Genomic DNA, 24,309 nt, shown 5'->3' on the forward strand with positions numbered 1-24,309 from the left:
GGCCTAATAGATGGTCTATCCTGGACAGTGTTCCATATACACTTGAGGAAAATGTGTATTTTTCTCCTGTTGGTTGGAATATTCTATACAGTCTTTTGTTGATTGGAATATTCTATACAGTGTTCCCTGTGGGGGATAGGTTCCAGGACTCCTGTAGGTACCAAAATCCATGGATCATCAAGTTCCTTATATAGAATGGTGTAGTGTTTGCATATAACCTACGCACATCCTTCTTTATGTTTAAATCATCTCTAGATTACTCATAGTACCTAATACAATGTAAATGTTATATAAATAGTTGTTATATATATTTCTAAAAATGTATATTACTTTTATTGTTGTGTCATCATTTTTTTTCCAGAATATTTTTGATCCTCGGTTGGCTGAATCTGCACACGTGGAACCTGTGAATTTGGAGGGCTGACCATATAAATCAGTTAGGTCTAGTTGATTTATAGCATTGTTCAGTCCTCTTGGTTTTAATAGATCTTTTTTCTAGTCATTCTATTATTGAAAGTGGGGTATTGAAGTCTCCAATATTGTAGACATTTTTTCTTTTTGTAATTCGGTTGATTTTTGCTTCTCATATATTGCCCTCTGCTTTAGGTGAGTATATGTTTATAATTGTGATATCTTATTGAGAGATTGGCCCTTTCACAGTGTGTAGTGTTGTTTGTTTCTTCTGGCGGTTTGGTTTCGGGGTCTGCCTTGCCTGGCATTTGGGAGCTGTTCCTGCTCTCTTTTGGCTGCTATGGTTTATGGAGCATCTTTAAGCCTTCCACCTGTTTGCGTCTTTGGCTCTAAAGTGTATGTCTTATAGACAGACGGATAATGACTTTTTAATTAAGAATTAGTTTTATAATTGAGCTGAAATTCACATAACATACAGTTAACCATTTTGAAGTGTACACTTCAGTGGCATTTAAAGCATTCTCAATGTTGTGCAACCACCACCTCTGTCTAGTTTCAAAATTTTTCATCAGAAAATTTTCACCAGAACACCCCATAGTCATTGGGTTATTCCTTTACATTCTTCCCTCCCCCCATCATCTGGCCACCCCACATTTTGCTCGTTGTCTCTATAGATTCGTTTGTTCTGGTTACTTCATGTAATAGAAATCTTGCAATATGCGTCCCTTGTATCTGGTTCTTTTACTTTGTGTAAACTTTTCAAGATTCATCCAAGTTGTGCGTAACATGTTCCAGTGCTTCATTACTTTTTATGGCTGAATAGTGTTCCATTGGATGTATATATCACAGCATATCACAGATGCTGTTAATTTTTGTTGCTGTGTCTGTTGCTTTTGTTTGTGTATGTTTAGTGACTTTTCTGAACTAATTCTTTAAAGTCTGTGTTCCTTATCGTGAGTGGCCACTGAAGCCTCTGCTCAGTGAGCTTATTGGCCAGCTGATGATTAGAACAGTGATTTTACTAGATGTCTCCAACAATAAGTCTCTCTGTCTTTGGGGCCTCTTTGTGGGAACTGGCCCATGCATTCAACACAGCTAGGCAGACGACAGCTCTACCTGTGCCTTTACTTCTGGCCTCACAGAACCTCAAGGCTAGCCAGCTGTGTGAGTGTTAGGTCTTCTCAGATGTTTCCTGAGTGTTCACACAACCTCTGGATATGTACGACCCTCTCTGTGCCCAGGAGTGTGTTGTTGGATCTTTCCAAAGCCTCCTGTGGATGTCTTGTTCTCCAGCATTTCCTTTTAGGCTGGAGACTTTTGATTAGATTATTGTTCATTGCAACCATTCTCCACTGCTTCAAGCAGTCATGGTGTTTGTAATTACCTCTGATATTTTTTCAACAAATGCTTCTGGCGAAAATACCTTTGCACCGGGTGAACTACTCAGGTCAAATAAATGCAGCTGTGGTGAGCAGTTTTTCCAGGGAGCTACTAAACTGGTGAAATAATGACAGTGCTCTAGGAATGGCCTTCTCTGCTGGATGCCAGGGTGCTGGTCGCCAGGGTGCTGGTCTTCATCCTGATTGTGGACTGTCAGTTTTCACAGTTATCTCAGAGCTGGAGGCTGGTAGGTTTAAGAGTTGGGCGAGTTAAAACACCACACATCTAGCTGTTCTTACTGAGATGCACTGGTTTTTCTTGGATGAATGCTCCCCAGATTGCTGCAAGTCTTTGACTAATTTTCAGACTTCTGAAAAGTTGATTCCAACATATGTTTTTGGCCAGTGCTTTTCTTTCTTTTGTGGAGGAGAGGTTTTTCAGAAGTTATTATTTTGTCATTTTTGCTGACATCTCTGCCAGGGGTTTTTGAATATTGAACCAGCCTCGCATTCTTGGGATGTGTTTGTGTTTGTGTTTGGGGTGTGTTATTCTTTTTACATACTGGATTCAGTTGGCTGATATGTTGCTGAGTATTTTTATTTTTATGTTAATGGAGAATTTTAGTTTGTGGTTTTCATATACTGTCTTTGTGTGGTTTTGATATCAGGGTAACGCTGTCCTCAAAAAAATGGAATGGAAAGCATTCCCCTTCTCTTCTGTTTTCAAGAAGATATTGTGTAGAATTGGTATTATTTCTGTTACTTTTAAAATGTCTTTTTAAGTTATTTCATTGACAAAGCAAGTAAAGCCATCTTGGCCTAGAGATTTCTTTTTGTGGAATATTTAAATCAGCCAGACAATTTAATAGCTGTGGGACTGTACAAGTTGTCTATTTCATCTTGGGTGAGTATTGGTAATTTGTAGTTTCTGAGGAATTGGTCCATTTGATCAAATGGATTTAATTTATGTGCATGGTGCATGGAGTTGTTTGTAGTGTTTCCTTATTACCATAGTGTCTGTAGGGTCTGCAGGGATACCCTTGTTTCTTTACTGATATTGTTAGTTTGTCTTTGCTCTCTCTTTTTTTCTTTGTCTTGGTAGAGGTTTGTCAGTTTTATTGATCTTTTCAAGGAACCAGCTTTAGGTTTCATTGATTTTCTCTATTTTCATCAATGTTATTGATTTCTGCTTTTATCTTTATTTCCGTCCTTCTTGCTCTGGGTTTATTTTGCTCTTCTTTTCCTAATTTCTTAAGGTAGACTATTAGTTTGCTGATTGAAGTACTTCTTGCTAATATAAATATTTCATACAGCAATTTTTTCTCTAAGCACTGCTTTAGCTTTATCACAAACATTCTGGTGTGGTATTTTCTTTCTTTCTTTCTTTTCTTTTTTTTTGGAGACGAAGTCTTGCTCTTATCCCCTAGGCTGGAGTGCGATGGCACGATCTCAGCTCACTGCAACCTCCGCCTCCCAGATTCAAGCGATTCTCCTGCCTCAGCCTCCTGTGTAGCTGGGATTACAGGCGCTTGCCACCATGCACAGCTAATTTTTGTATTTTCAGTAGAGACAGGGTTTCACCATGTTGGCCAGGTTGATCTTGAACTCCTGACCTCAGGTGATCCGCCCGCCTCAGCCTCCCAAAGGGCTAGGAGTACAGGCGTGAGCCACCACGCCCGGCCCTGATGTGGTATTTTCATTGTTGTCCAGTTGAAGATAATTTCTAATGTCCCTTGATACTGCCTCTTAAATGTGTGGATTATTCAGAAGTATGCTTAATTTCCATGTGTTCAGAGATTTTACTATTACCTTTCTGTTATTGATTTGTAGTCTAATTCCATTTTGATCAGATAACATAACTTCGAAACATTTCAATTCTCTTAAATTTATTTCATGAACCAGAATATGTCCTAGGTGGGCGAACATTCTATGTGTTCTGGAAAGGAATGTGTCTTCTGCTGTTGTTGGGTAGATCCTACCAGTGTCACTTAGGTCATGGTGGCTCATGGTTCAGTTCATCTGTATCCTTGATGCTTTTCTGTCTGCCAGTTTTATCAGTTATTAAGAGAAGAGTGAAATCCTCAGCTATGATTGTGGATTTGTCTGTTTTACTTTCAGTGCTGTCGATTTTTGCAGCATGTGTTTCGAAGTTCCATTGTGAAGATCATTTTGTCTTCTTTGCAAATTGACATCTTTATCCCTATGTAATGTCCCTCTTTCTCCATGGTAATTTTCTTTGTTCTGAAATTTTCATTGTTTGATATTAATATGAACAAACACTGCAGACTTGTGTTATTAGTGTTTGTATTACATGTATTTTGCCATTCTTGTACTTTGAACTTGCCCGTATCATTATATTGGAAGTGAGTTTCTTGTAGATAATACGTAGTTGGCTCACTATTTTCCAACTGATAATCTCTGTGCTACTATGGATGTGTTTAGTCCTTTTTCATTTATGTTGTGATTAATACGTTTAGATCCAGGTTGACTATTTTATTACGTTTTTCCGTTTTTCCCCTCTTTTTTTGGTTCTTCTGTTTCAACTTTTCTGCCCGTTTTGGGTTATTTCGATTTTTTTTTTTTTTTTTTTTTTTTTTTTTTTTTTTTTTTAGTATTTCTTTTTAATTTATCTATTGTGATTTTTTTTGGTCACCCAGGGACTGCACTTAACATACTTAACTCTTCATCATCTACTTGAGATCAGTATTTTATCACCTCCGCTGGAATACAGAACTCCTACCATCACATACATAGGTCTCTTTTACTCCCTGACCTTTAAGTTATTATGGTAGTTATCTTACGTATTATCTCTACATTCATTGGAAACCTCATCAGATAATATAATTTTTTTAACTATAAAATTTATTTTAAAGAACTCAAGAGGAGGAATATAGTCTGTTTCATTTGCCTAGATGTTCAGCATTTCTGTAACCATTCCCTCATTCCTGCTGTTGCAAGTTTCCCTGAGACATCATTTCACTTCTGTCTGAAGGACATCCTTTAGCAATTCTTTTAGAGCAGCTCTGCCATTGATGTATTTTCTTAGTTTTCCTTTATTCAGAATGTGTCTATTTCACCTGCATTCCTGAAAGATATTTTTGGTCGATTGAGAATTCTGGGTTGAGGCCTCCTTTCTTTTAGCACTTGAAAAAATGTTCCACTTCCTTCTGGCCTCCATGATTAAAAAATATTTAATTGACAAATAAAGATTGAATATATTTAAGCTGTACAACATCATGACTTTATACACACACACACACACACACACACACACACACACACACACACAGTGAGAAATTAACAGTCATTCAAACTGTTCCCCTACAAATAATGTGTTGGTCTTCTCTGCCTGCTTTCAAAAATTTTTTCTTTAATTTCTAACTCATTTAAAATGATACATGTGGGTGTGGAATTTTTTTGGGTTTATTCTGTTTGGGGCTTGCCAAATTCTTTTAATCTGGTTTATGTCTTCTTCCAAATTTAGGAGATTTTTAGTCATTATTTCTTCAGATGATTGTTTCTGAACTATATTTTATCTTCTGCTTCTAGGGATAATGACTTCAATGTTAGATCTTTCAGAATCATCTTACAGGTCCCTGAAGCTCTGTTTTTTGTTGTTGTTGTTGTTGTTGTTGTTATTTTGTTTTAAATCCCTTTCTCTCTGTTGTTTGTATTGGATAATTTCTGTTGACCTGTCTTCAATTTCACTAACTTACTTCTGTTATTCATATTCAATTATTGAGCCTATACATTGAATTATTTCAGTTACTGTCTTTTCTTCTTATAAACTTTCCACTCAGTTCTTCTTTATATCTTCTGTTTCTTTGCTGAGACTTTTTAATGTTCCCATTCCTTTCAAGGGTATTTGCTTTTACTTGTTGAAGCATTTTTGTATTAGCTGCTTGAAAATTGTCAGATAATTCCAGTATTGGTGTCATCTTGACAGTGGTATCTGTTAGTAATCTTTTCATGTGCATGCTACTTGATTCTTCCTATGCCCAGTAATTTCAGATGGTGTGCTGAGTATTTTGAAGACTATGTTACTTGACTTCAGGTCTTCTTTACATCATAGGGCAATGTTGATTTTTTTTTTAAGCTGGAAATCAGCCTGGTTGACTTCTGTGGGTTGATGTCTTCAAAGCCTGAGCGGTTTGCTCTGTCCTGTCTGTGCACCTTCTGTGGTCATGTGTGGGCAATGGTTTGTCCCGAGTTCAGTGACGTGTGCCTCTAGGGGGAGCCCTGGAGTTCCTGAACAACTTTATGTTATGTTTCTCGAGAGTCTCCCTTTCCAGGACCCTCTCCAGGACTTTCTGCTTTCTTGGGGCTTCATTTTCAGTTCTACAGACAAAAAACTGGAGCTTTGTGTTTGCTGCCCTGATACTGTTCTTATGGTTGCAACTGTATGTGCCAGAGCTGAGCGCCAGGAGGACAGAGAAAAAAAAAAATCAGCAGTGCTTACCCTGCTTTCTTGAGATCAGAACCCCTTCCATTGAAGAGGAGTGTTTTCTTTTTTTTTTTTTTTTTTGAGATGGAATCTCACTCTGTCACTCAGTGGCACCATCTTGGCTCACTGCAGCCTCCACCTCCCAGGTTCAAGTGATTCTCCTGCCTCAGCCTCCCAAGTAGCTGGGACTACAGGCACCTGCCACCACACCCGGATTTTTTTTTTTTTTTTTTAACTGAGACAGGGTCTTACTCTGTTGCCCAGCCTGGAGTGCAGTGGTGCGATCTTGGCTCCCTGCAACCTCCGCCTCCCAGATTCAAGTGATTCTCCTGTCTCAGCGTCCCAAGTAGCTGGGATTACAGGCATGCACCACCACGCCTGGCTAATTTTTGTGTTTTTAGTAGAGGCCGGGTTTTGCCATGTTAGCCAGGCTGATCTTGAACCCCTCACCTCAGGTGATCCATCCGCCTCAGCCTCCTAAAGTGCTAGTATTACAGGCGTGAGCCACTGTGCCTGGCCACATCTGGCTAATTTTTGTATTTTTAGTAGAGGTAGGGTTTCACCATGTGGCCAGGCTGGTCTTGAACTCCTGACCTCAAATGATCCACCCACCTTGGCCTCCCAAAGTGCTGGGATTACAGGAGTAAGCCACTGTGACTAGACAGAGTGTTTCCTTTATCAGTTTAGTTGTTCACACCTGCATGGTCTGGGGTGTGAGAGAAAGGAGAAGAAACAGGGGTGTCTTCTGTCCTCTCTGAGCACTTGTGCTTCCCTTTTCTATACCTTGAGGGAGGCTGCAGGATTCATTGGGAGCCTGCTCTGTCTGCACAAATGCCCGCCTCTGGGTTTTGGGTGCACAGGTCATGGGATGAAGGGTGCTGGGACTTTGAATGCTGTTCCTCTGCTGCCCCCATCCACCTGCTGCTCTCCTTTCTGAGTGTTCAGATAGCGACTCCTTGGTCTCACGGGTGAGATGGGGGGTTTGCACCTCCAGGAGTGGAGCCACCAGTAGGTACTTTTGAAAACTGCAAGTTTTATTATAAATATGCAAATAAACCCAAACCTTGGCATTTCTTGTGAGACAAGTCTAAGCATCCTTGTGAGGGTATTTCTATTTCATTTAGGCGAATGTGGCAGGTAAACCACCAGGTAGGTAGCTGGGGACCTGATGGAGTGGCTCAGCTGCACTGAGGGGCCACCGAGACTGCTGCAGGCTTCCTCCCTAGTGCAGCTGAAGGTGGGCACTCACACACACGTATGCACACAATGCACTTACACATACACATGCACTCATATACATGCACTTACACACACATGCACTCTTACACACACCTACACATACATGTGCCCGTATACATGCGCACAGTGCACTCATATGCACACACACATATTCTCACATGCACACCTACACACACACATGCACTCACACATATGAATGTACACACATATGCACACATGCACTCACATGCACCTACACACACTTGCACAACATACGCATGCACACGTGCACTCACACATATACCACCCACACATATGAACAGACACACACATATGAACTCACACACACACTTGCACATAATGCATACATACCCCAACCACACATTTACATATGCATACATACCCCAACCACACATTTACATATGCATACATACATTTAAACACACAAACAACACACAAGACATATATACACACACATACATAGACACACACAAACCTAAACATAATACACACGTAATACCTACATATGCACTTACCTACATATATACACGCACAGACACCTCACTCTCATATACACTCATATACACATATATCCCCCATACACACTTATGCTATATACATACATTCAAACACATGTACACTTGCACACACATACAGACATCTAAACACACATGTACACAAACATGTAAACACATGTGCATACACATGCTTCATCTTATACACACATACAAATACATGCATGATACACATACATACACATACATGAAAACACACTTAAACATACACACACACTTGCTTGTACATGTTACGTACACCCATTAAAACACATTCGCATTCTCAAACACATCACACGCAGTGTGATTGTGAGTGATTTTGTGAAGTGCATATCAAAGAGAGACAGTTTCCCTGAAAGTACTTTGTGAGTCCTTCTGTAAAGCAAACATAACAAAAAGAGCTTGGGGAAGCCCTCCCTTGGTGATCAGGCTGATTCGAGGGCCATGGAATGAGCGGCAGATGCAGCTACCCAGCTGGGTTGAGCACACTGCGGCTGTGTGACTGGATTTGCATCTGTGCTCATGTTAGAGGTGCTCGTGCAGGGTGCCAGTCTGCCATGTGCCCAGTGCTAGCACTGCTGCTGAAGACGTGTTGCTGACAGGTCGCTGTGTGGGTCCCTGCAAGATACTCGCAGTGCCTGTATCCATATCTGGGTCCCTGAGAACATTTGGCTGCAGAGGTTCGGCTCTGGGACTTCTCAGCATGCTCAGTGAGGCGGTAACACTTAGTCAACTCGGTTTAAAAACACAGCAACTCTTTTAGTGATCGTTTTGAAGACAGGTATGGACTTGGAGGTGCATTTGAAAGCTGGTGTCCACTCACTTGGGCCATCCTGCACACCTGGGAAGTGGACTTTGGTCCTTAATTCCTGGGGATGAAAACATAGAAGTTTCACAGTTACACTCTGACTGCACCATGGAGACTAGATTAGGATGAGGGGGGATCAGAGGCAGGAGGCTCTGCCCTGCCTGGTCCAGGGAGGAGAGGGCCGGGCCTACAGAGGGACAGCAGTCCCGAGGGTGGAGGAGAGGGCCGGGCCTACAGAGGGACAGCAGTCCTGAGGGTGGAGAAGAGGGCTGGGCCTGCAGAGGGTCCGAGGTCCCGAGGGCAGAGAGGAGGCCATAGGCTCAAGAGCCATTTAAAAGGTGGAGCACAGACTGGGTGCGGTGGCTGACACCTGTAATCCCAGCACTTTGGGAGGCCGAGGCGGGCGGATCATGAGGTCAGGAGATCGAGACCATCCTGGCTAACATGGTGAAACTCCATCTCTACTAAAAATACAAAAAATTAGCCGGGCATGGTGGTGGGTGCCTGTAGTCCCAGCTACTCAGGAGGCTGAGGCAGGAGAATGACATGAACCCGGGAGGCAGAGCTTGCAGTGAGCCAAGAATGTGCCAGTGCACTCCAGCCTGGGCGACAGAGCGAGACTCCATCAAAAAAATAAAAAATAAAAAAATAAAAAAAAAGAGGAGCCGTGGCCAGGCGGGTTCAGGGTTGAGAACAGAGGAGATGGGAGGTGAACTGCAAGCTTGGGCAGATGCGTAGATGCAGGGGCTATATCTGAGATGGGGCAGTAGGCAAGAAGTAGGTGTGCAAGGAGAAACGGGTGAGGAGCTGTTCCATCCTGTCCAACCTGGAGCTGGAGTTGCCACAAAGGCAGTGGAAAGGAGTTTCCACAAGGGAGTGCCCCAAACCATCCCACAATGGGATGGTTAGGATTCCACAGAAAGAAGCACCAAACACCAGGGTGATCAGTCCAGAGCTTTATTAGAGGAACTTGTTTACAGAGGAGGACCACAGCATATGCTTGTAACAAACAGCAAGAAGGCAGATGTCCCACCCAGGCATGTCTACCATGAGGGATCAGGGTATGGAGTTTATCTCAGGGTTGAGGACTCTGGCTCAGGGCCAAGCAGGGTGGCTTTCTCTGTATTTAGCAAGATGGCTGATTTCTCAGAGTGTCGAGCAACAACCTAAATACCTTTATCTATGCCTGGTTCAAGCCTGGAAGGGAAAAGTTGCAGGTGGGTCAGGACAGATAAAGAAAGTGCTAGGGGCGCCGGGGGATATTACATTAGCCTATGTGGGACATCCAGGAGGCAGTGGCTCTCTGGGCTGCACCTCGGTTGATGCTGAGCTGACAAGGGAGCTTTGGGATTTGTTGGCATGTCAATGGCAGGAGAGGATGTTGTGCACTGGGACACCGTGGGCAAGGGACCGTGATAACAAGACTCGCCCTGGGGCAACACTGAGGAAGCTGAGACCACCAAGGAAGAGGCCCAAAGGAGCAGGAGAAGAATCTAGAGAGTTGTGTTTTGGGGTCAGTGAAGACTTTGATGCACAGGTGATGTGCAGGTGTGAATGCCATGGTGAAACAGGAGCGACGGGGGAAGGGCTGAAGGACTGCAACCCCAATGGGCACAGCTGACCTTAGCAGGAGCAACGGCTCCATGGCTGCTGAGCAGATCTGAGATGAGGATGTGGACACAGCTGGTGTCTATGGTTGTTTCCCCAAGTCAGGCTTTGAAGGGCAAGAGAGAGAGCAGGGGTAAGATGCAGGGCTGGTTCTGGCCCCTGTGGCCCCTGGTTACTGGTGTGTCATGAGGGGGTGTCAGAGCCTCACCACCTGCTGCTGTCCATCTGCCGGCCCTAGCAGAGCCACCAGGTCAACAAGGATGAGCTAGTGAAAGGCAGGCAGCTGGATGCATCATTATTTCCTTTGTAAAAATTAATTTACAACATAAAACACCACCTTTTGTATATTGGGCACAAATACGTTTTTTAAAAGATTTTTAAAAAATCTAACCTAAGTGTCCAACAGCAGATGAATGGATGAAGAATATGTGTTGTATATTATAGTATGCAGGGGGATGCTATTCAGCTGCCACTCAGCAACAGGGGTGAAGCTGGAGGATGTTATGTTAAGTGAAATAAGACATAAAGACAGTTACTGTACAATCTCACTTATATGTGGAATCTAAAAATGTTGAATTTGTAGAAATGGAGAGTAGAGTACCAGAGTCTTGGGGAGGAGGTAGGTCATGGAGATGTTGGTCAAACTGTACAAAGTTTCAGTTGGGAGGAATAAGTTCAAGAGATCTATAGTACAACATGGTGACTGTAGTTAATAACATGTATTGTATTCTTGAAAATTGCTAAGAGAGTGGATTTTTAGTGTTGTCACCACAAAATGATACATATATGAGGTAATGCGTATGTAAACTAGCACAATTTAGCAATTCCACAGTATATACATATTTCAAAACACATTGTTCATAATAAACGTATACTTTTTTGTAAAGTTAAAAAAGGACTTTTAGGATAAACTACAGAGTGAGGAAGATGCAATAATAAAAGAGGTCATGCAGAAAAATTTCAGAAATTATAAACAACATGAGTCCTAAAATTTGTAGATTCACAAGAAATCATTGTAAGTGTAAAGAAAATAAATTCTCAGCTAGACATAACATAGTGAATTGTAGAAGGCCAAAAAACCAAGAGGAGAGCCTTAAAACTACCACACAGAAGAATATATTAAGAGAACAACAGTTATCCTTCCTATAGATTTCTCAGCAGCAATGAAGAGCCCAGAAATGAAATGATGGCATAATGTCCAAATTAGGAAGGGAAACAACTGTCAACCTAGAATTCTGCACCCAGCTAAGCTATCATTCAAAAGTGAGTGTGAAATAAAGACATTTTCAGGAAGTAGATTGACAAAGTTTACCATTCACAAAACCTTCCTGAGAGAATTACCAATAGATACACTTCATAAGAGGAAAATGTCATCTAAAGTAACAGAATAGGTACTGGAAGTAGTGATATGAGGAAACTGAAATAATGAAAAGATCCAATCCCAAGGCCTAGGATTAGATTATACCAATGACAATTGGCCCTCTAGAAGTTGTAGGCTGTATTAGCAGTCCTTTGTGTGAGTCAGGGTTACTGCCCATTCTGCCAGTATTGCTTAAAGAATTATCTCTGAAAATACCTATGCTTTGGTGTGCAGGTCACAAATTGTGCTTCTCTTTGTTTTTATACTTAGGAGATCACAGCTGGTAAATAAATGTGAAAACCTGAATTGCAACATATACCAGTCTAAAAATTATCTAACTGGGAGGCTTCAGATTCTGAGAACTAACCTATCGTCTGCCCTGTGCATCTTCAAAATGTAAAGTTCTTTTTGTTGAGAAATCCAGGAAGAGGGCAGGCTGTGGCTGAACCATCAGAGTTTTGAGATCATTCAGTTCTAGTAATTGGAATATGTCTGACCCTGTGTGTCACACTCTATCCCCAGAGCCCAAGGTGGTGTTTGCCAAGGAGCAGGTGGCACACAGTGAGGTGCAGGCTGAGGCAGGGGCCAGGGCCACACTGAGCTGCAAGGTGGCCCAGGCCCAGACAGAGGTGACGTGGTACAAAGATGGGAAGAAGCTGAGCTCTAGCTTGAAAGTGCATATTGGAGGCCAACGGCTACAGACGGAGGCTGGTGGTGCAGCAGGTGGGCAAGATGGATGCTGGGGACTACAGCTGCGAGGCCAGGGGCCAGAGGGTCTTCTTCCACCTGCACATCACAGATGGGTTTCTTGAGATCTTTCTTATGTTCCTTAGGATAATTCTTAGCGACATTAGCATAGAGGTGCCACCTAATTGCCTCTTTTCTTACAAAGCCTCCCTTATAGTAACTAGCAAGTATTAATTTTGTGCCAAGGAGCATAGATTTTGTGAATGCTAGTTGTCTTTCTGCTTGCTTAAACTTCAAAACAATTCTATGAGGAGGAACTCTGATTATTCCCATTTTAAGATAACACACAAGGAAGTAACTCACCACAGTTCACAAAGCCAGAAAATTGCAGTCAAGATTTCAACCCAGTATTCTAGGATTATTATTCTTTTTTTCTTCTTGAAGAGTTCTATCTTCAGTATTTATGTTAGCAGCTCTGCTAGTTATATATATTCCATCATTTTTTTTTTCTCATATGAAAACCTATTTGTTCTCCCTTTGATTCTGAGGACTGTTTTATCTGGATATAACATTACAGTTTATCAGCTATTCCTCCACTCCCTAACATTTTAAAGAGGTCATTCCATTATCTTCTGGTTTCCATATTTCCTTTGAAATATCAACTGTAAGATTTACTGTAGACATTTTAAGGGTCATGTATCTTTTTTCATCATGTTGCTTTTAGATTTTCTTTTTGAATTTGCTTCGTGGCCTTTTTTTCTTTGATGAACCTAGTTGTGGTTTCCTTTCTCTGAATCTGGGTTGGGATTGTAGAACATCTTGAGTCTGTGGGTTTATGTCTTTCATCAGCTGTTTGCTGTTACTGAATCCTGAATCTTCAGTGCCTGTGAAATGGGTTGGTTCCAGATTTGTGTCTCTAACTGTGCATCTCTTCTTGTCCACCCTCAGAGCCCAAGATGATGTTTGCAAAGGAGCAGTCAGTGCATAATGAGGTGTGGGCTGAGGCGGGGGCCAGTGCCATATTGAGCTGTGAGGTGGCCCAGGCGCAGATGGAAGTGAAGTGGTACAAGGATGGGAAGAAGCTGAGCTCTAGCTCAAAAGTGCGCATGGAGGTCAAGGGCTGCACAAGGAGGCTGGTGGTACAGCAGGTGGGCAAAGCAGATGCTGGGGAGTACAGCTGCGAAGCTGGGGGCCAGAGGGTCTCCTTTCAACTACACATCACAGGTGAGTTTTTTGAGGTCTTTCTTATGCTTTTAGGATAATCTTTATGTACTTAGGGTATGTATGGAAGTCCCACCCAAGGGCCTTTTTTCTCATAAAGCTTCCCCTGTAATAACAACTAGCAGGTATTAATTGTGTGCTGAGGACCTAGATTTTGTGAAGTGCTTCTTGTCTTTCTGCTTGCTTAAACTTCAAAACAATTTGTGAGGAGGAACTCTGATTATTCTCATTTTAAAATAACACACAGGGAAGTAACTCACCACAGTTCACAAAGCCAGAAAATTGCAGTCAGAATTTGGACGCAATATTCTGGGATTACTATTTTTTTTTCTTCTTGTAGAACTATGTCTTCAGTATTTATGTTAGCAGGTCAGCTGGTCATATGCCTTCTCTAACTTTTTATTTCTTTTGTGAACACATATTTGTTCTCCCTTTGATTCTGAGGGCTGTTTTATCTGGGTATAACATTACAGTTTAGCAGCTACTCCCCACTCCCTTCTGGTGTCCATATTTTCTTTGAAATGTGAACTGTGAAATTTGTTATGGATATTTTAAGGGTCATATACCTTTTTTCATCCTGTTGCTTTCAAGATTTTCTTTTTGATTTCGCTTTGTGGTAGTATTTCTTTTATGAACGTAGGTGTGGTTTCCTTTGTCTTCATCCTGGTTGGGATTGTAGAACATCTTGAGTCTGTGGGTTTATATCTTTCATTAGTTGTTTGTTGTTGCTGAATCCTGAATCTTCAGTGCCTGTGAAATGGGTTGGTCCCAGATTTGTGTCTCTGACTGTGCATCCCTCCTGTCCACCCTCAGAGCCCAAGGCGGTGTTTGCCAAGGAGCAGTCAGTGCATAATGAGGTGCAGACTGAGGCAGGAGCCAGTGCCACACTGAGCTGTGAGGTGGCCCAGGCCCAGACGGAGGTGACATGGTACAAGGACGGGAAGAAGCTGAGCTCCAGTTCGAAAGTGCGTGTAGAGGCCTCAGGCTGCATGCGGCAGCTGGTGGTGCAGCAGGCAGTCCAGGCAGATGCTGGGGAGTACAGCTGTGAGGCCGGGGACCAGCGGCTCTCCTTCCACCTGGATGTTTCGGGTCAGTGCTTTAGGGGTACTAACTTTGTAGAGGTGATGATGAGACTGGTTGATAGACTCTGGTGCTCTTCCCATTAGCCTTTACCTCTGTGGTTTCCTATCCTCCCAATTCCTATTTCATAACTGGTGTGGTCAAGGGAGGCCAGATGGGAAAGGTATGTGTGGAGGGACAGGGGCTGTTGCTGTGTACCTGGAATGGTGTTTATATGCAGTAATGCTCGATCATACGTTCCCATCATCTGCCTAGAACCTTGCTGGTGTTTCTTCTTGTCTCTACCAGGCCCTGTGGTCAAGGTAGACCAGGTGTCTCCACCTGGGGATATGTGAATTTCCTTCTACTGGATGTCTGGCAGCTCCCACATGCCCGCATGCTTGTTCTCCCTAGTGACAGATGTTTGAATTTAACTCAGCTGGGAGAAAGGGGAATTTCAGCCACACAACCATACATGGAATTATCTCAGTATCACACTGTGGATTATCTGATTTTCGATGTCCTGGGACCTTCTCCCTTCTTTTGCATGGACATGGAAGTTAGCTGTGCACCCACAGGTAGCAAAACCTAGATCCATGTTTGTTGCAGTGTCTGTGTCAAGTAAAACAGCAGCATGGATTTGTACATATGAGCCTGTGATATGCACCCATGAGGTCTGGAATTCTCTGCCAAAAACAACTCTTGTTTTCCTTTGTTTTTAGTTAGAATATGTCAGATTCTCCTTGGAGCTTGATTTTTAAATTGAGAAATGGAAAGGAATAAGTAGCTTAGATGACATCACCAGGCACTGATACAACTGAGATGCAATAGTAGCATTGTATTAGTCTGTTCTCACACTGCTAATAAAGACATACCCGAGAGTGGGTAAGGAAAGAGGTTTAATTCACTCACAGTTCTGCATGGCTGGGAAGGCCTCAGGAAACTTGCAAGGCCTTAGGAAACTTACAATCATGGTGGAAGGCACCTCTTCACAGGGCTTCAGGAGAAAGAATGAGTGCCGAGTGAAGAAGGGAGCTCCTTATAAAACCATCAGATCTTGGTAGTAGTCACTTACTATTACGAGAACAGCATGAGGGAAACTGCCCCCATGATTCAGTTACCCCCACCTGGTCCCACCATTGCAGCGTGGTGATTATTACTATTCAAGGTGAGAGTTGGGTGGGGACACAGAGGCAAACCATATCAAGCAGCCCCTAACTGACAAAAGTAGTATTTATTCAGTAGCATTTCCCAGTAATTATGTTGTGGCTTTTCCTGACTGGGTCATAGAGAATTCTGAAACCACATTTATTTTCTTTTCATTAAGAGAATCTTCCCATCAGAGATCTGTGGGCTGCAGCCCCATGTTGATGCCTGGGGGCCAACACATGACAGTCTGGTATTACCACTGTGCAGTGGTTTGTGGGTGGTTATAGATGCCAGTAAACCCACTATGTGTCTTTCTAAAGTGCTATTTTAGGAGAGTATGACAAATTATTTATTGGTAATAAATATGAACAGGTTCAACAAATTGTTAAATTGTTTAAAAAGTATATAAAAAGTAACATAAGAAGAAATAGACAGCTCAGATAGTCCTATAACTTTTAAATAAATGGGACTAGTAACAAAAAATGTTTTCACCAGTAAATTTCTAAGCAATATCTAATAACTATACAGTAAATTGTACCAAACAATCTGCAAATAAATTATTCCATGTTCATGGAGATTCTTCTAGAGAATACAATGAAGAGATGTACTCTCTGATTTGTTTCATGTAGGTAGCATAACATTGATACAAAGTAAGAAGAATTAAAAATAGGCCAACCTATTATGGATAGCAAGGACAAAATCTTAAACAGCATATTATTAATATATATTTAGCAATATACTAAGAGAATAGTATGCTATGAAGAAAGTCGTATTACCCAGGCATGGTGGTGTGCACCTGTAAGTCCCTGCTACTTGGGAGGCTGAGGCAGGAGGATCATTTGAGCCCAGGAGTTGGAGGCTGCAGTTGGCTATGATCACGCCACTGCATTCCTGCCTGGGCAACAAAGCAAGATCCCATCTCTAAAGAAATTGAAAAAAAAGTAGCTGGCTGTGGTGCCATGTACCTGTAGTCCCAGCTACTTGGGAAGCTGAGGTGGGAGGATGGCTTGAACTCAGGAGACTGAAGCTGCGGTTAGCTATGATTGCATCACTGCACTCCGCTCTGGGTGACAGAGTGAGACCTTGTCTCAGAAAATAAAAGGAAAAAAAAAAGATTTGGATCATTAAACCACATGGGAAATACATCAGACCAGGATCTCAACCACACACAAAGTCAACTCCAGTTGGTTAGAGATGCCAGAATCCTGGGGAAACCCATACAAGTCTTAGAGGAAAACAGAGATGTTTCTGGTGATTTCAGAGTAAAGCATGACTTCCTAAACAGAATACACATGCCCTGATCACAATGAAACACATTTGATATATTTGAATACATTAAAATTAAAATTTTTGATTCTTTGGAAGACACCATAAGAGAATGAAAAGGCAAGCTACACAGAAAAGGAAGATATTTCTAACATGCTAATGGTCACTGCTCTAGTATTTCAATGTAAAAAGAGATCTTAAAATGAAAGTGTAAAAGAAAGACAGTGCTATTGAAAGTCAGACAAAGCACTTGCACAGTGACTCCACAGAAGAGTGAAGACTCCATCCCCAGACCATCAGAAGGCAGCCAGCTTTCAGTCCTCCTGACAGGGCCCCAGGAAGCCACGGGAGGCCCAGGCCCTCCCCGCAAAGGCCAGAGCTGACCCTCCTGACAGTGGCAGGAGCGGGAGCCTCAGACTCTGGGGCCCTGGGGTGAGGACGCACCCTGCACAGTCGCCTGGGGAGAACCCGGCACATCTGTGAGGGGAGCTGTGCAGGCGTCAAGACTCCAGTCCCTGCCCTGGAGGATCTGTCATGGCAGCCCTGCCTGGGACAGCCCATGGCACCATGCAGAATGGATGGAGAAACTGTGTTCCTTGTGCTGGCAGGTGGTGGGGCTTCTCCCGACCACATGGCCAGTGCAGAGCCTGAGGCTGGGGAAGGTTCTCTCCCTCCCGCCTCCCTGCCCAGGCCTTCTCTCCCCAGTGCTGCCTTCCTGATCTAGATGGTGGTGGTCACCCTGTGCATCCCTGCCTTCCCCAGAGCCCAAGGTGGTGTTTGCAAAGGAGCAGCCAGCACACAGGGAGGTGCAGACCGAGGCGGGAGCCAGTGCCACGCTGAGCTGTGAGATGGCCCAGGCCCAGACAGAGGTGACATGGTACAAGGATGGGAAGAAGCTGAGCTCCAGTTCAAAAGTGCGAATGGAGGCCGTGGGCTACACACGGAGGCTGGTGGTGCAGCAGGCAGGCCAGGCGGACGCCGGGGAGTACAGCTGCGAGGCCGGGGGCAAGCAGCTCTCTTTCCGCCTGCATGTGGCAGGTCAGTGCTTTGGGGGCGCCGAGGAGCCTCTTCAGAGGTGATGGTGGTTCTGACTCGTAGCCCCAGCATATCTCTGTGCACTTTCCTTCAGCTTTCATGTCTCGGGCTTCCCATCCTCCTGCTTCCATTTCCATCCCTGTGGCTGGGGCGAGAGAGAGGTGTGCATGGGAGGCAGAGGGGCTGTATCTGCAAACCCGGAGGCGTGTTTGCACTTTATAATGCTCAGCCACTTGTTCCCAGCACCTGCCCAGAACCTTTCTGGTGCTCCTTGACATCTGGGACTCTGGATCTCCCTTGTTGGGTTCTGAGGTTGACCAGGCGTCTCTCTCCTGGGGTTCTGTGAATATCCTCTCAGTATATGCTCTGGCAGCTACCATATGCCCTCACCCAGCAGCACATGCTGGTTCTGGTCAGCGAGAGATATTTTAATTTTTTTCCTGGTGGAGTGACCCAAACCTTCATTCCGGAAGGGTCTAGATCATTTGTAGTCCTGCCTGGATTGGGCTGTTGTAGTTTCCCACTGACCTTAATCACAGGGCATGGTAATACTGAGACACGCCCAAAGGAATTGCCTATATTCCACACACATGCCTCCTTACCTCCATTGTGAAGTAGTAGACTGATTTCATCTTGATAGTTTGGGTCAGTCACCCTAACCAACAATGTAACTCCCTTAGCCTGTTGACTTAAAGGTAGGAGGAGCCCAAAGTGGCCAGGTGGCAATCTTAAATTCTAGTTTAATGGGATCGTTGTTGTGTCTCCTGGTGGCAGCATTCCTCCTTCCGGAACTAAGATCTCTAAGCCAGCAGAAGGTGATGTCATGGGAACAGGAAGCAAAAATTTTGCTAGTGGGTCACTAGGGGTGATGGTGAGTGGTGCCACTTCCACTTCTATCCTTTGATTCCCGGACTCGTGAATCCTGGCTTTGGGAGAAACAGTACCATATATTAGACACCGATTCAGAGCATACGCAGCCTCTGGAGAACTTTACCCCAGCCCTGAAAAGTATTGTCACCTAGCTGGCTTTGGAATTGTGACTTCAAAAGGCCATTCCACTGTTCTATCAGTCCACCTGCTTCAGGATGATGGGGAACATGGTAAGACCAGTGAATTCCATGAGCATGAGCCCACTGCCACACTTCTTTTTTTTTTTTTTTTTTTTACTTTAAGGTTTTTTGGCTGTAAGTTTATTCAATGCAAAATAATCCTCTTCAATTTTACTGAGGTGGCTGACCACGTCCACGACCAAATCCGCCTCTAAACTGGAATTCAGTTGCTGACCCAGCCCCAGTCTTGGCTTTCTTGTCGGCACCAGGTGGCACAGCACTCCGTCTGTAGGTATCTCTGTCAGCTTCCCCTCTTGTGAGTCTCACAGGTCACTCACCCTCCAGACCTTTAGGCCGAGGCCTGCCAGTCTCTGGACGGCTACGGCATAGGGCGGCAGGCACAATCTCCGGGGGCAGATGAAGGTAATCACGGAGATACTGGATACCCTCATTGGTAAGGTACCAGTAGAAATGTCTCCAGGCAAACTGTTCCTTCACATAGCCTCGGGACTTGAGAGACTGCATGGCCTTCATGACATGAAGGTTGGGCACATTCTTGTCTGCCAGCTCCGGGTGCTTAGGCATGTGGACATCCTTCTTGGCCACCATGACTCCCTCCTTAAAAAGGAGTTCGTAAATGGCAATCTGGTTCTTCTTAGGCATCAACATCTTGGTGGCTGCTGCCACACTTCTTTAACCATAGAGTGCCTTGGTCAGAGACAATGCTGTGTGGAATACCATGACGGTGGATAAGGCATTCTGTGAATCCATGGATGGTAGTCTTGGCCAAAGTGTTGTGTGCAGGATAGACAAACTCATATCTGGAGTAAGTGTCTATTCTGGTGAGGACAAACCATTGCCCTTTCCATGATGGAAGAGGTCCAATGTAATCAACCTGCCATCAAGCGGATGTCTGATCACCCTGAGGAATGTTGCCATATCGAGGGCTCATTGTTGGTCTCTGCTGCTGGCAAATTGAGCACTCAGCAGTGGCCTTAGTCAGGTCCGCCTTGGTGAGTGGAAGTCCATGCTGCTGAGCACACGTGTAACCTCCATCCCTGCCACCATGGCCGCTTTGTTCATGGGTGATGACAGGGGTGGCTGGGGAAGGAGGCTGAGTGGTGTCCACAGAACGAGTCATCCTATTCACTTGATTATTAAAATCCTCCTCTGCTGAGGTCACCCTTTGGTGAGCACTCGCATGAGATACAAATATCTTCATAGTTTGTGACCACTCAGAGAGGTGCATCCACATACCTTTTCCTCAGTTTTCCAATCACGCTTCTTCCAGGTCCCTGACCATCCAGCCAAACCATTGTCTACAGCCCATGAATCAGTGTATAATCACTCATCTGGCCATTTCTCCTTCGAGCAAAGTGCACAACGAGGTGCACTGCTTGAAGTTCCGCCCACTGGGAAGATTTCCCTTAGCCACTGTTCTTCAGGGATGTCCTAGAAAGAGGCTGTAGTGCTGCAGCTGTCCACCTTTGGGTGGTGCCCGCATATCGTGCAGAACCATCTGTGAATCAGGCCCTAGTCTTCTCTTTCTCTGTCAGTTGATCATAGGGAACTCCCCATGAGGCCATTGGTGCAGGCTGGGGGAGAGAAGGCAGGGTGGCAGGAGTGGGGACCATGGGCACTTGAGCCACTTCCTCATGTAACTTACTTGGGCCTTCAGGATCTACTCTAGCCCTATCATGTATATACCACTTCCATTTGATGATAGAATGCTGCTGTGCATGCCCAACTTTATGGCTAGATGGGTCAGAAAGCACCCAGGTTATGACAGTCAATTCAAGTCACATGGTGACTTGATGATCCATAGTCAATTGTTCAGTTTCCACCAAAGCCCAGTAACAGGCCAAGAGCTGTCTCTCAAAATGGGAGTAGTTACCTGCAGAAGATGGCAGGGTGTTGCTCCAAAATCCTAGAGGCCTCCACTCTGATTCACCTGTGAGGGCCTGCCAAAGGCTCCAGACAGCATCCCTATTTGCCACTGGCACCTCAAGCACCACTGGATCTGCTGGGTCATATGGCCTAGGTGGCAGAGCAGCTTGCACAGCAGCCTGGACCTGTTGCAGACCCTTCTCCTGTTCTGGACCCCACTCAAAACTGGCAGCCTTTTGGGTCACTTGATAAATGGTCCAGAGTAACACACCCAGATGAGGAATGTGTTGCCTCCAAAATCCGAATAGGCAATGTGCCTCTTTCTTGGTTGTAGGAGGGGCCAAATGCAGCAACTTATCCTTCACCTTAGAAGGAATATCTTGACAGGCCCCACACCACTGGACCTCTAGACATTTTACTGAGGTAGAAGGTCCCTAAATTTTAGTCAGATTTATTTCCCATCCTCTGGAATGCAAATGTCTCACCAGTAAGTCCAGTGTGTTTGCTGCTGTGTATGTCTGTGTTCTCTTGGCTGGTACATAGGGAAGCCTGATAAATACAATTAATTTTCTTTCAGAAAAAAAAAAGGGAGAGTGTTGATGCCAAATAGGGGTGGGCTGAAGTCCCATGGTGACCTCTGGGTGCTAACACATAAGTTTGGTATTACATCAGCATCAGTGTTATGTGGATATATATATAGATAACAGAAATCCCACTGTATATATTTGTGAAGTTATTTTCGGAGAATATGACAAGATGTTTCATGTAATAAATTTGAAGAGTTGGGACTATTTGGCTAATTCCTAGTAAATTACATGAAAACTCACATAAGAGGATACATAAAACTTAAATAGTCCTATAAGTTTTAAATAGATGGAGGCAGTAGTAAAAAAATATTTTAAATCCAATAATTTTCTAGTAAACTGTTTCAAATATTCTGGAAAGCAGTTATTCCATATTCATGAATATTGTTCTGGAGAATAGTAAAAGGAGATGGACTCCATATGCCATTTTATGTTTTTTTTTTTTTTTTTTTGAGACAGGCCCTCACTCTATTGTCCAGGCTAGAGTGCAGTGGCAGGATCTCGGCTCATTGCAGCCTCTGCCTCCTGGGTTCAAGTGATTTTCCCACCTCAGCCTCCCAAGAAGCTGGGATTACAGGCATGCACCACCAGCACAAAAATAGCATGTATGCTGGCTATTTTTTTGTATTTTTTTTTTTCAGTAGAGACGGGGTTTTGCCATGTTGCCCAGGCTAGTCTCAAACTTCTAGGTTCAAGCTATCCACCTGCCTTGGCCTCCCACAGTGCTGGGATTACAGGTGTGAGCCACCATGTCCAGGCCATCATTTTATGTAGATAGTGTAACATTAACACCAAAATCTGACAAAGGAAGTGGGAAGAACTAAATTGTAGACCAATCTGTATGGATTTGTCATTATCGATATCAAGAACACAATCATAAACAAAGTATTAGCAAATGGCATTCAGCAACGTATCAAGAAGACAGTGCACTCTGTTGAAGATCCTGGTCCCAGAATGCAAGGCTAGTTGGCTTTAGAAGCATTAGGTCAGTATAATAAGCTTGACCTTAACAGATTGAATGAAAAATGATATAGTTATCTCAATAAATGCAGATTAAAAGTATTTGATAAAATCTAGAAGATATATTTGAGAAAATTTAGCACTATCATAGGATTCTTAACAAACTTTATAGAAGTGTTTTTCCTTAATTTGATAAATGATACTGCAGAAGCACCACTAGGATCCCACTCAGAGTGAACCTTCAAAGGTTTGATTCAGAGGAGACAGGGCAGTGTCACCACTTGTATCCAACATTGTATGTAAGGGTAAGGAGGAAGATAAAGCAAAAGGCATAGCACTTGGAAAAAGTAAAAGTGAAATTTACTGATGATATGACCATCCACTTGGAAAATCCAATAGAGAACTTAGTAGACTAAGTAACATTGTTGAGAATGATTATCCTGTAAAAAAAAAATCAACACACAGAAAACATTTCTGTATCTATATACAGCAGTAAACAGTTGCAAAATGAAATTTGAAAAGACTTACAGTAGCATCAAAATTACAATGTTTCTAATTCAAAGTCTAGTAAAGATGTTTAAAGCCTGGGGAGGGACTAGGAAATTATTGTATGTTTTGCAAGACCATTAAGAAATCTAATTAAATGGATAGAAATTCATGAAAAAATTAAAATATGTTCATTAACAATCAGGATCCAAACAATTTTTTTTGTGGGGGAATGAAAAGAAAATCAAAGTATGAGCATGACTGTACCAGATGTCAAAAATTATTGTAAAGTTACAGTAATTAAGACAATGGATTTCAACGAATGGTTAGGTATCAGAACAAAGAAATGGAATAGTGAACTCAGAAATAGTCCCATGCATCGATGATCTCTGGACATCCCCCCCCCCTTTTTTTTTTTTTTTACCATGGCATCTGTGCAAGAAATAGAGAAAGGATAGTGTTTTCTTTTTTCTTTTTTTTTTTTTTTTTTGAGATGGAGTCTAGCTCTGTTGCCCAGGCTGGAGTGCAGTGGTGCGATCTGGGCTCACTGCAAGCTCCGCCTCCTGGGTTCACGCCATTCTCCTGCCTCAGCCTCCTGAGTAGCTGGAAATACAGGCATCTGCCACCACACCTGGCTAATTTTTTTTGTATTTTTAGTAGAGACGGGGTTTCACCATGTTAGCCAGGATGGTCTCGATCTCCTGACCTTGTGATCTGCCCACCTTGGCCTCCCAAAGTGCTGGGATTACAGGTGTGAACCACTGCACCTGGCCAAGGATAGTGTTTTCATAACTAGTGTGTGGACCATTTAAACATATGGGAAGAAGTAAAGCATATTGGTAATTCATAGCATGTGCGAGAGTCAGCTCCTGGTGGGTTAGAGACCTCAGGGTAAAAGGTAAAACCATAAACCCCAAGACGGTAAGCATAGGCTATCTAGAATTTAGGGTTTAAGGAAGTGTTTAAATAGTACACGAATGCCCTAACCACAATGGACAAGATCGATGTATTTGAGTAAATTAAAACTAAAATGTCTGATTCAGCAGAAGACGCCATAAAAGATGAAAACCCAAGTCACACAGGTAGGGAAGATACAAAGTACATAATTCTGATCTCTCTAACATTTAAATATATAAAGAAGACC

General features: G+C 43.3%; 1 protein-coding gene and 1 pseudogene across 50 annotated transcripts in view; one reads left to right on the forward strand and one right to left on the reverse strand.

Moving 5' to 3' along the window:
• OBSCN (obscurin, cytoskeletal calmodulin and titin-interacting RhoGEF) overlaps positions 1–24,309 on the forward strand; it is a 165,835-nt gene that overhangs the window by 23,006 nt on the left and 118,520 nt on the right. For 46 of the 50 annotated variants that reach the window (XR_013395487.1, XR_013395486.1, XR_013395488.1 and 43 more), the window contains 3 exons: positions 13,418–13,693; positions 14,504–14,779; positions 17,927–18,202. The exons of 1 other annotated variant lie outside the window; for it this stretch is intronic. Coding sequence is in view for 41 of the 49 variants with exons in the window: in XM_077938815.1 (XP_077794941.1) it covers positions 13,418–13,693; positions 14,504–14,779; positions 17,927–18,202 (828 nt within the window). In the remaining 8 variants the exon portion in view is untranslated. The remainder of the gene's footprint in view (positions 1–13,417; positions 13,694–14,503; positions 14,780–17,926; positions 18,203–24,309) is intronic. 3 more of the 50 variants (XM_077938897.1, XM_077938925.1, XM_077938964.1) reach the window with 3 other exon arrangements.
• On the reverse strand, positions 19,372–19,940 carry LOC694687 (small ribosomal subunit protein eS10 pseudogene; annotated as a pseudogene).

This window comes from Macaca mulatta, chromosome 1, assembly GCF_049350105.2.
Source record: "Macaca mulatta isolate MMU2019108-1 chromosome 1, T2T-MMU8v2.0, whole genome shotgun sequence".
In the NCBI taxonomy this organism is placed as follows: domain Eukaryota; kingdom Metazoa; phylum Chordata; class Mammalia; order Primates; family Cercopithecidae; genus Macaca; species Macaca mulatta.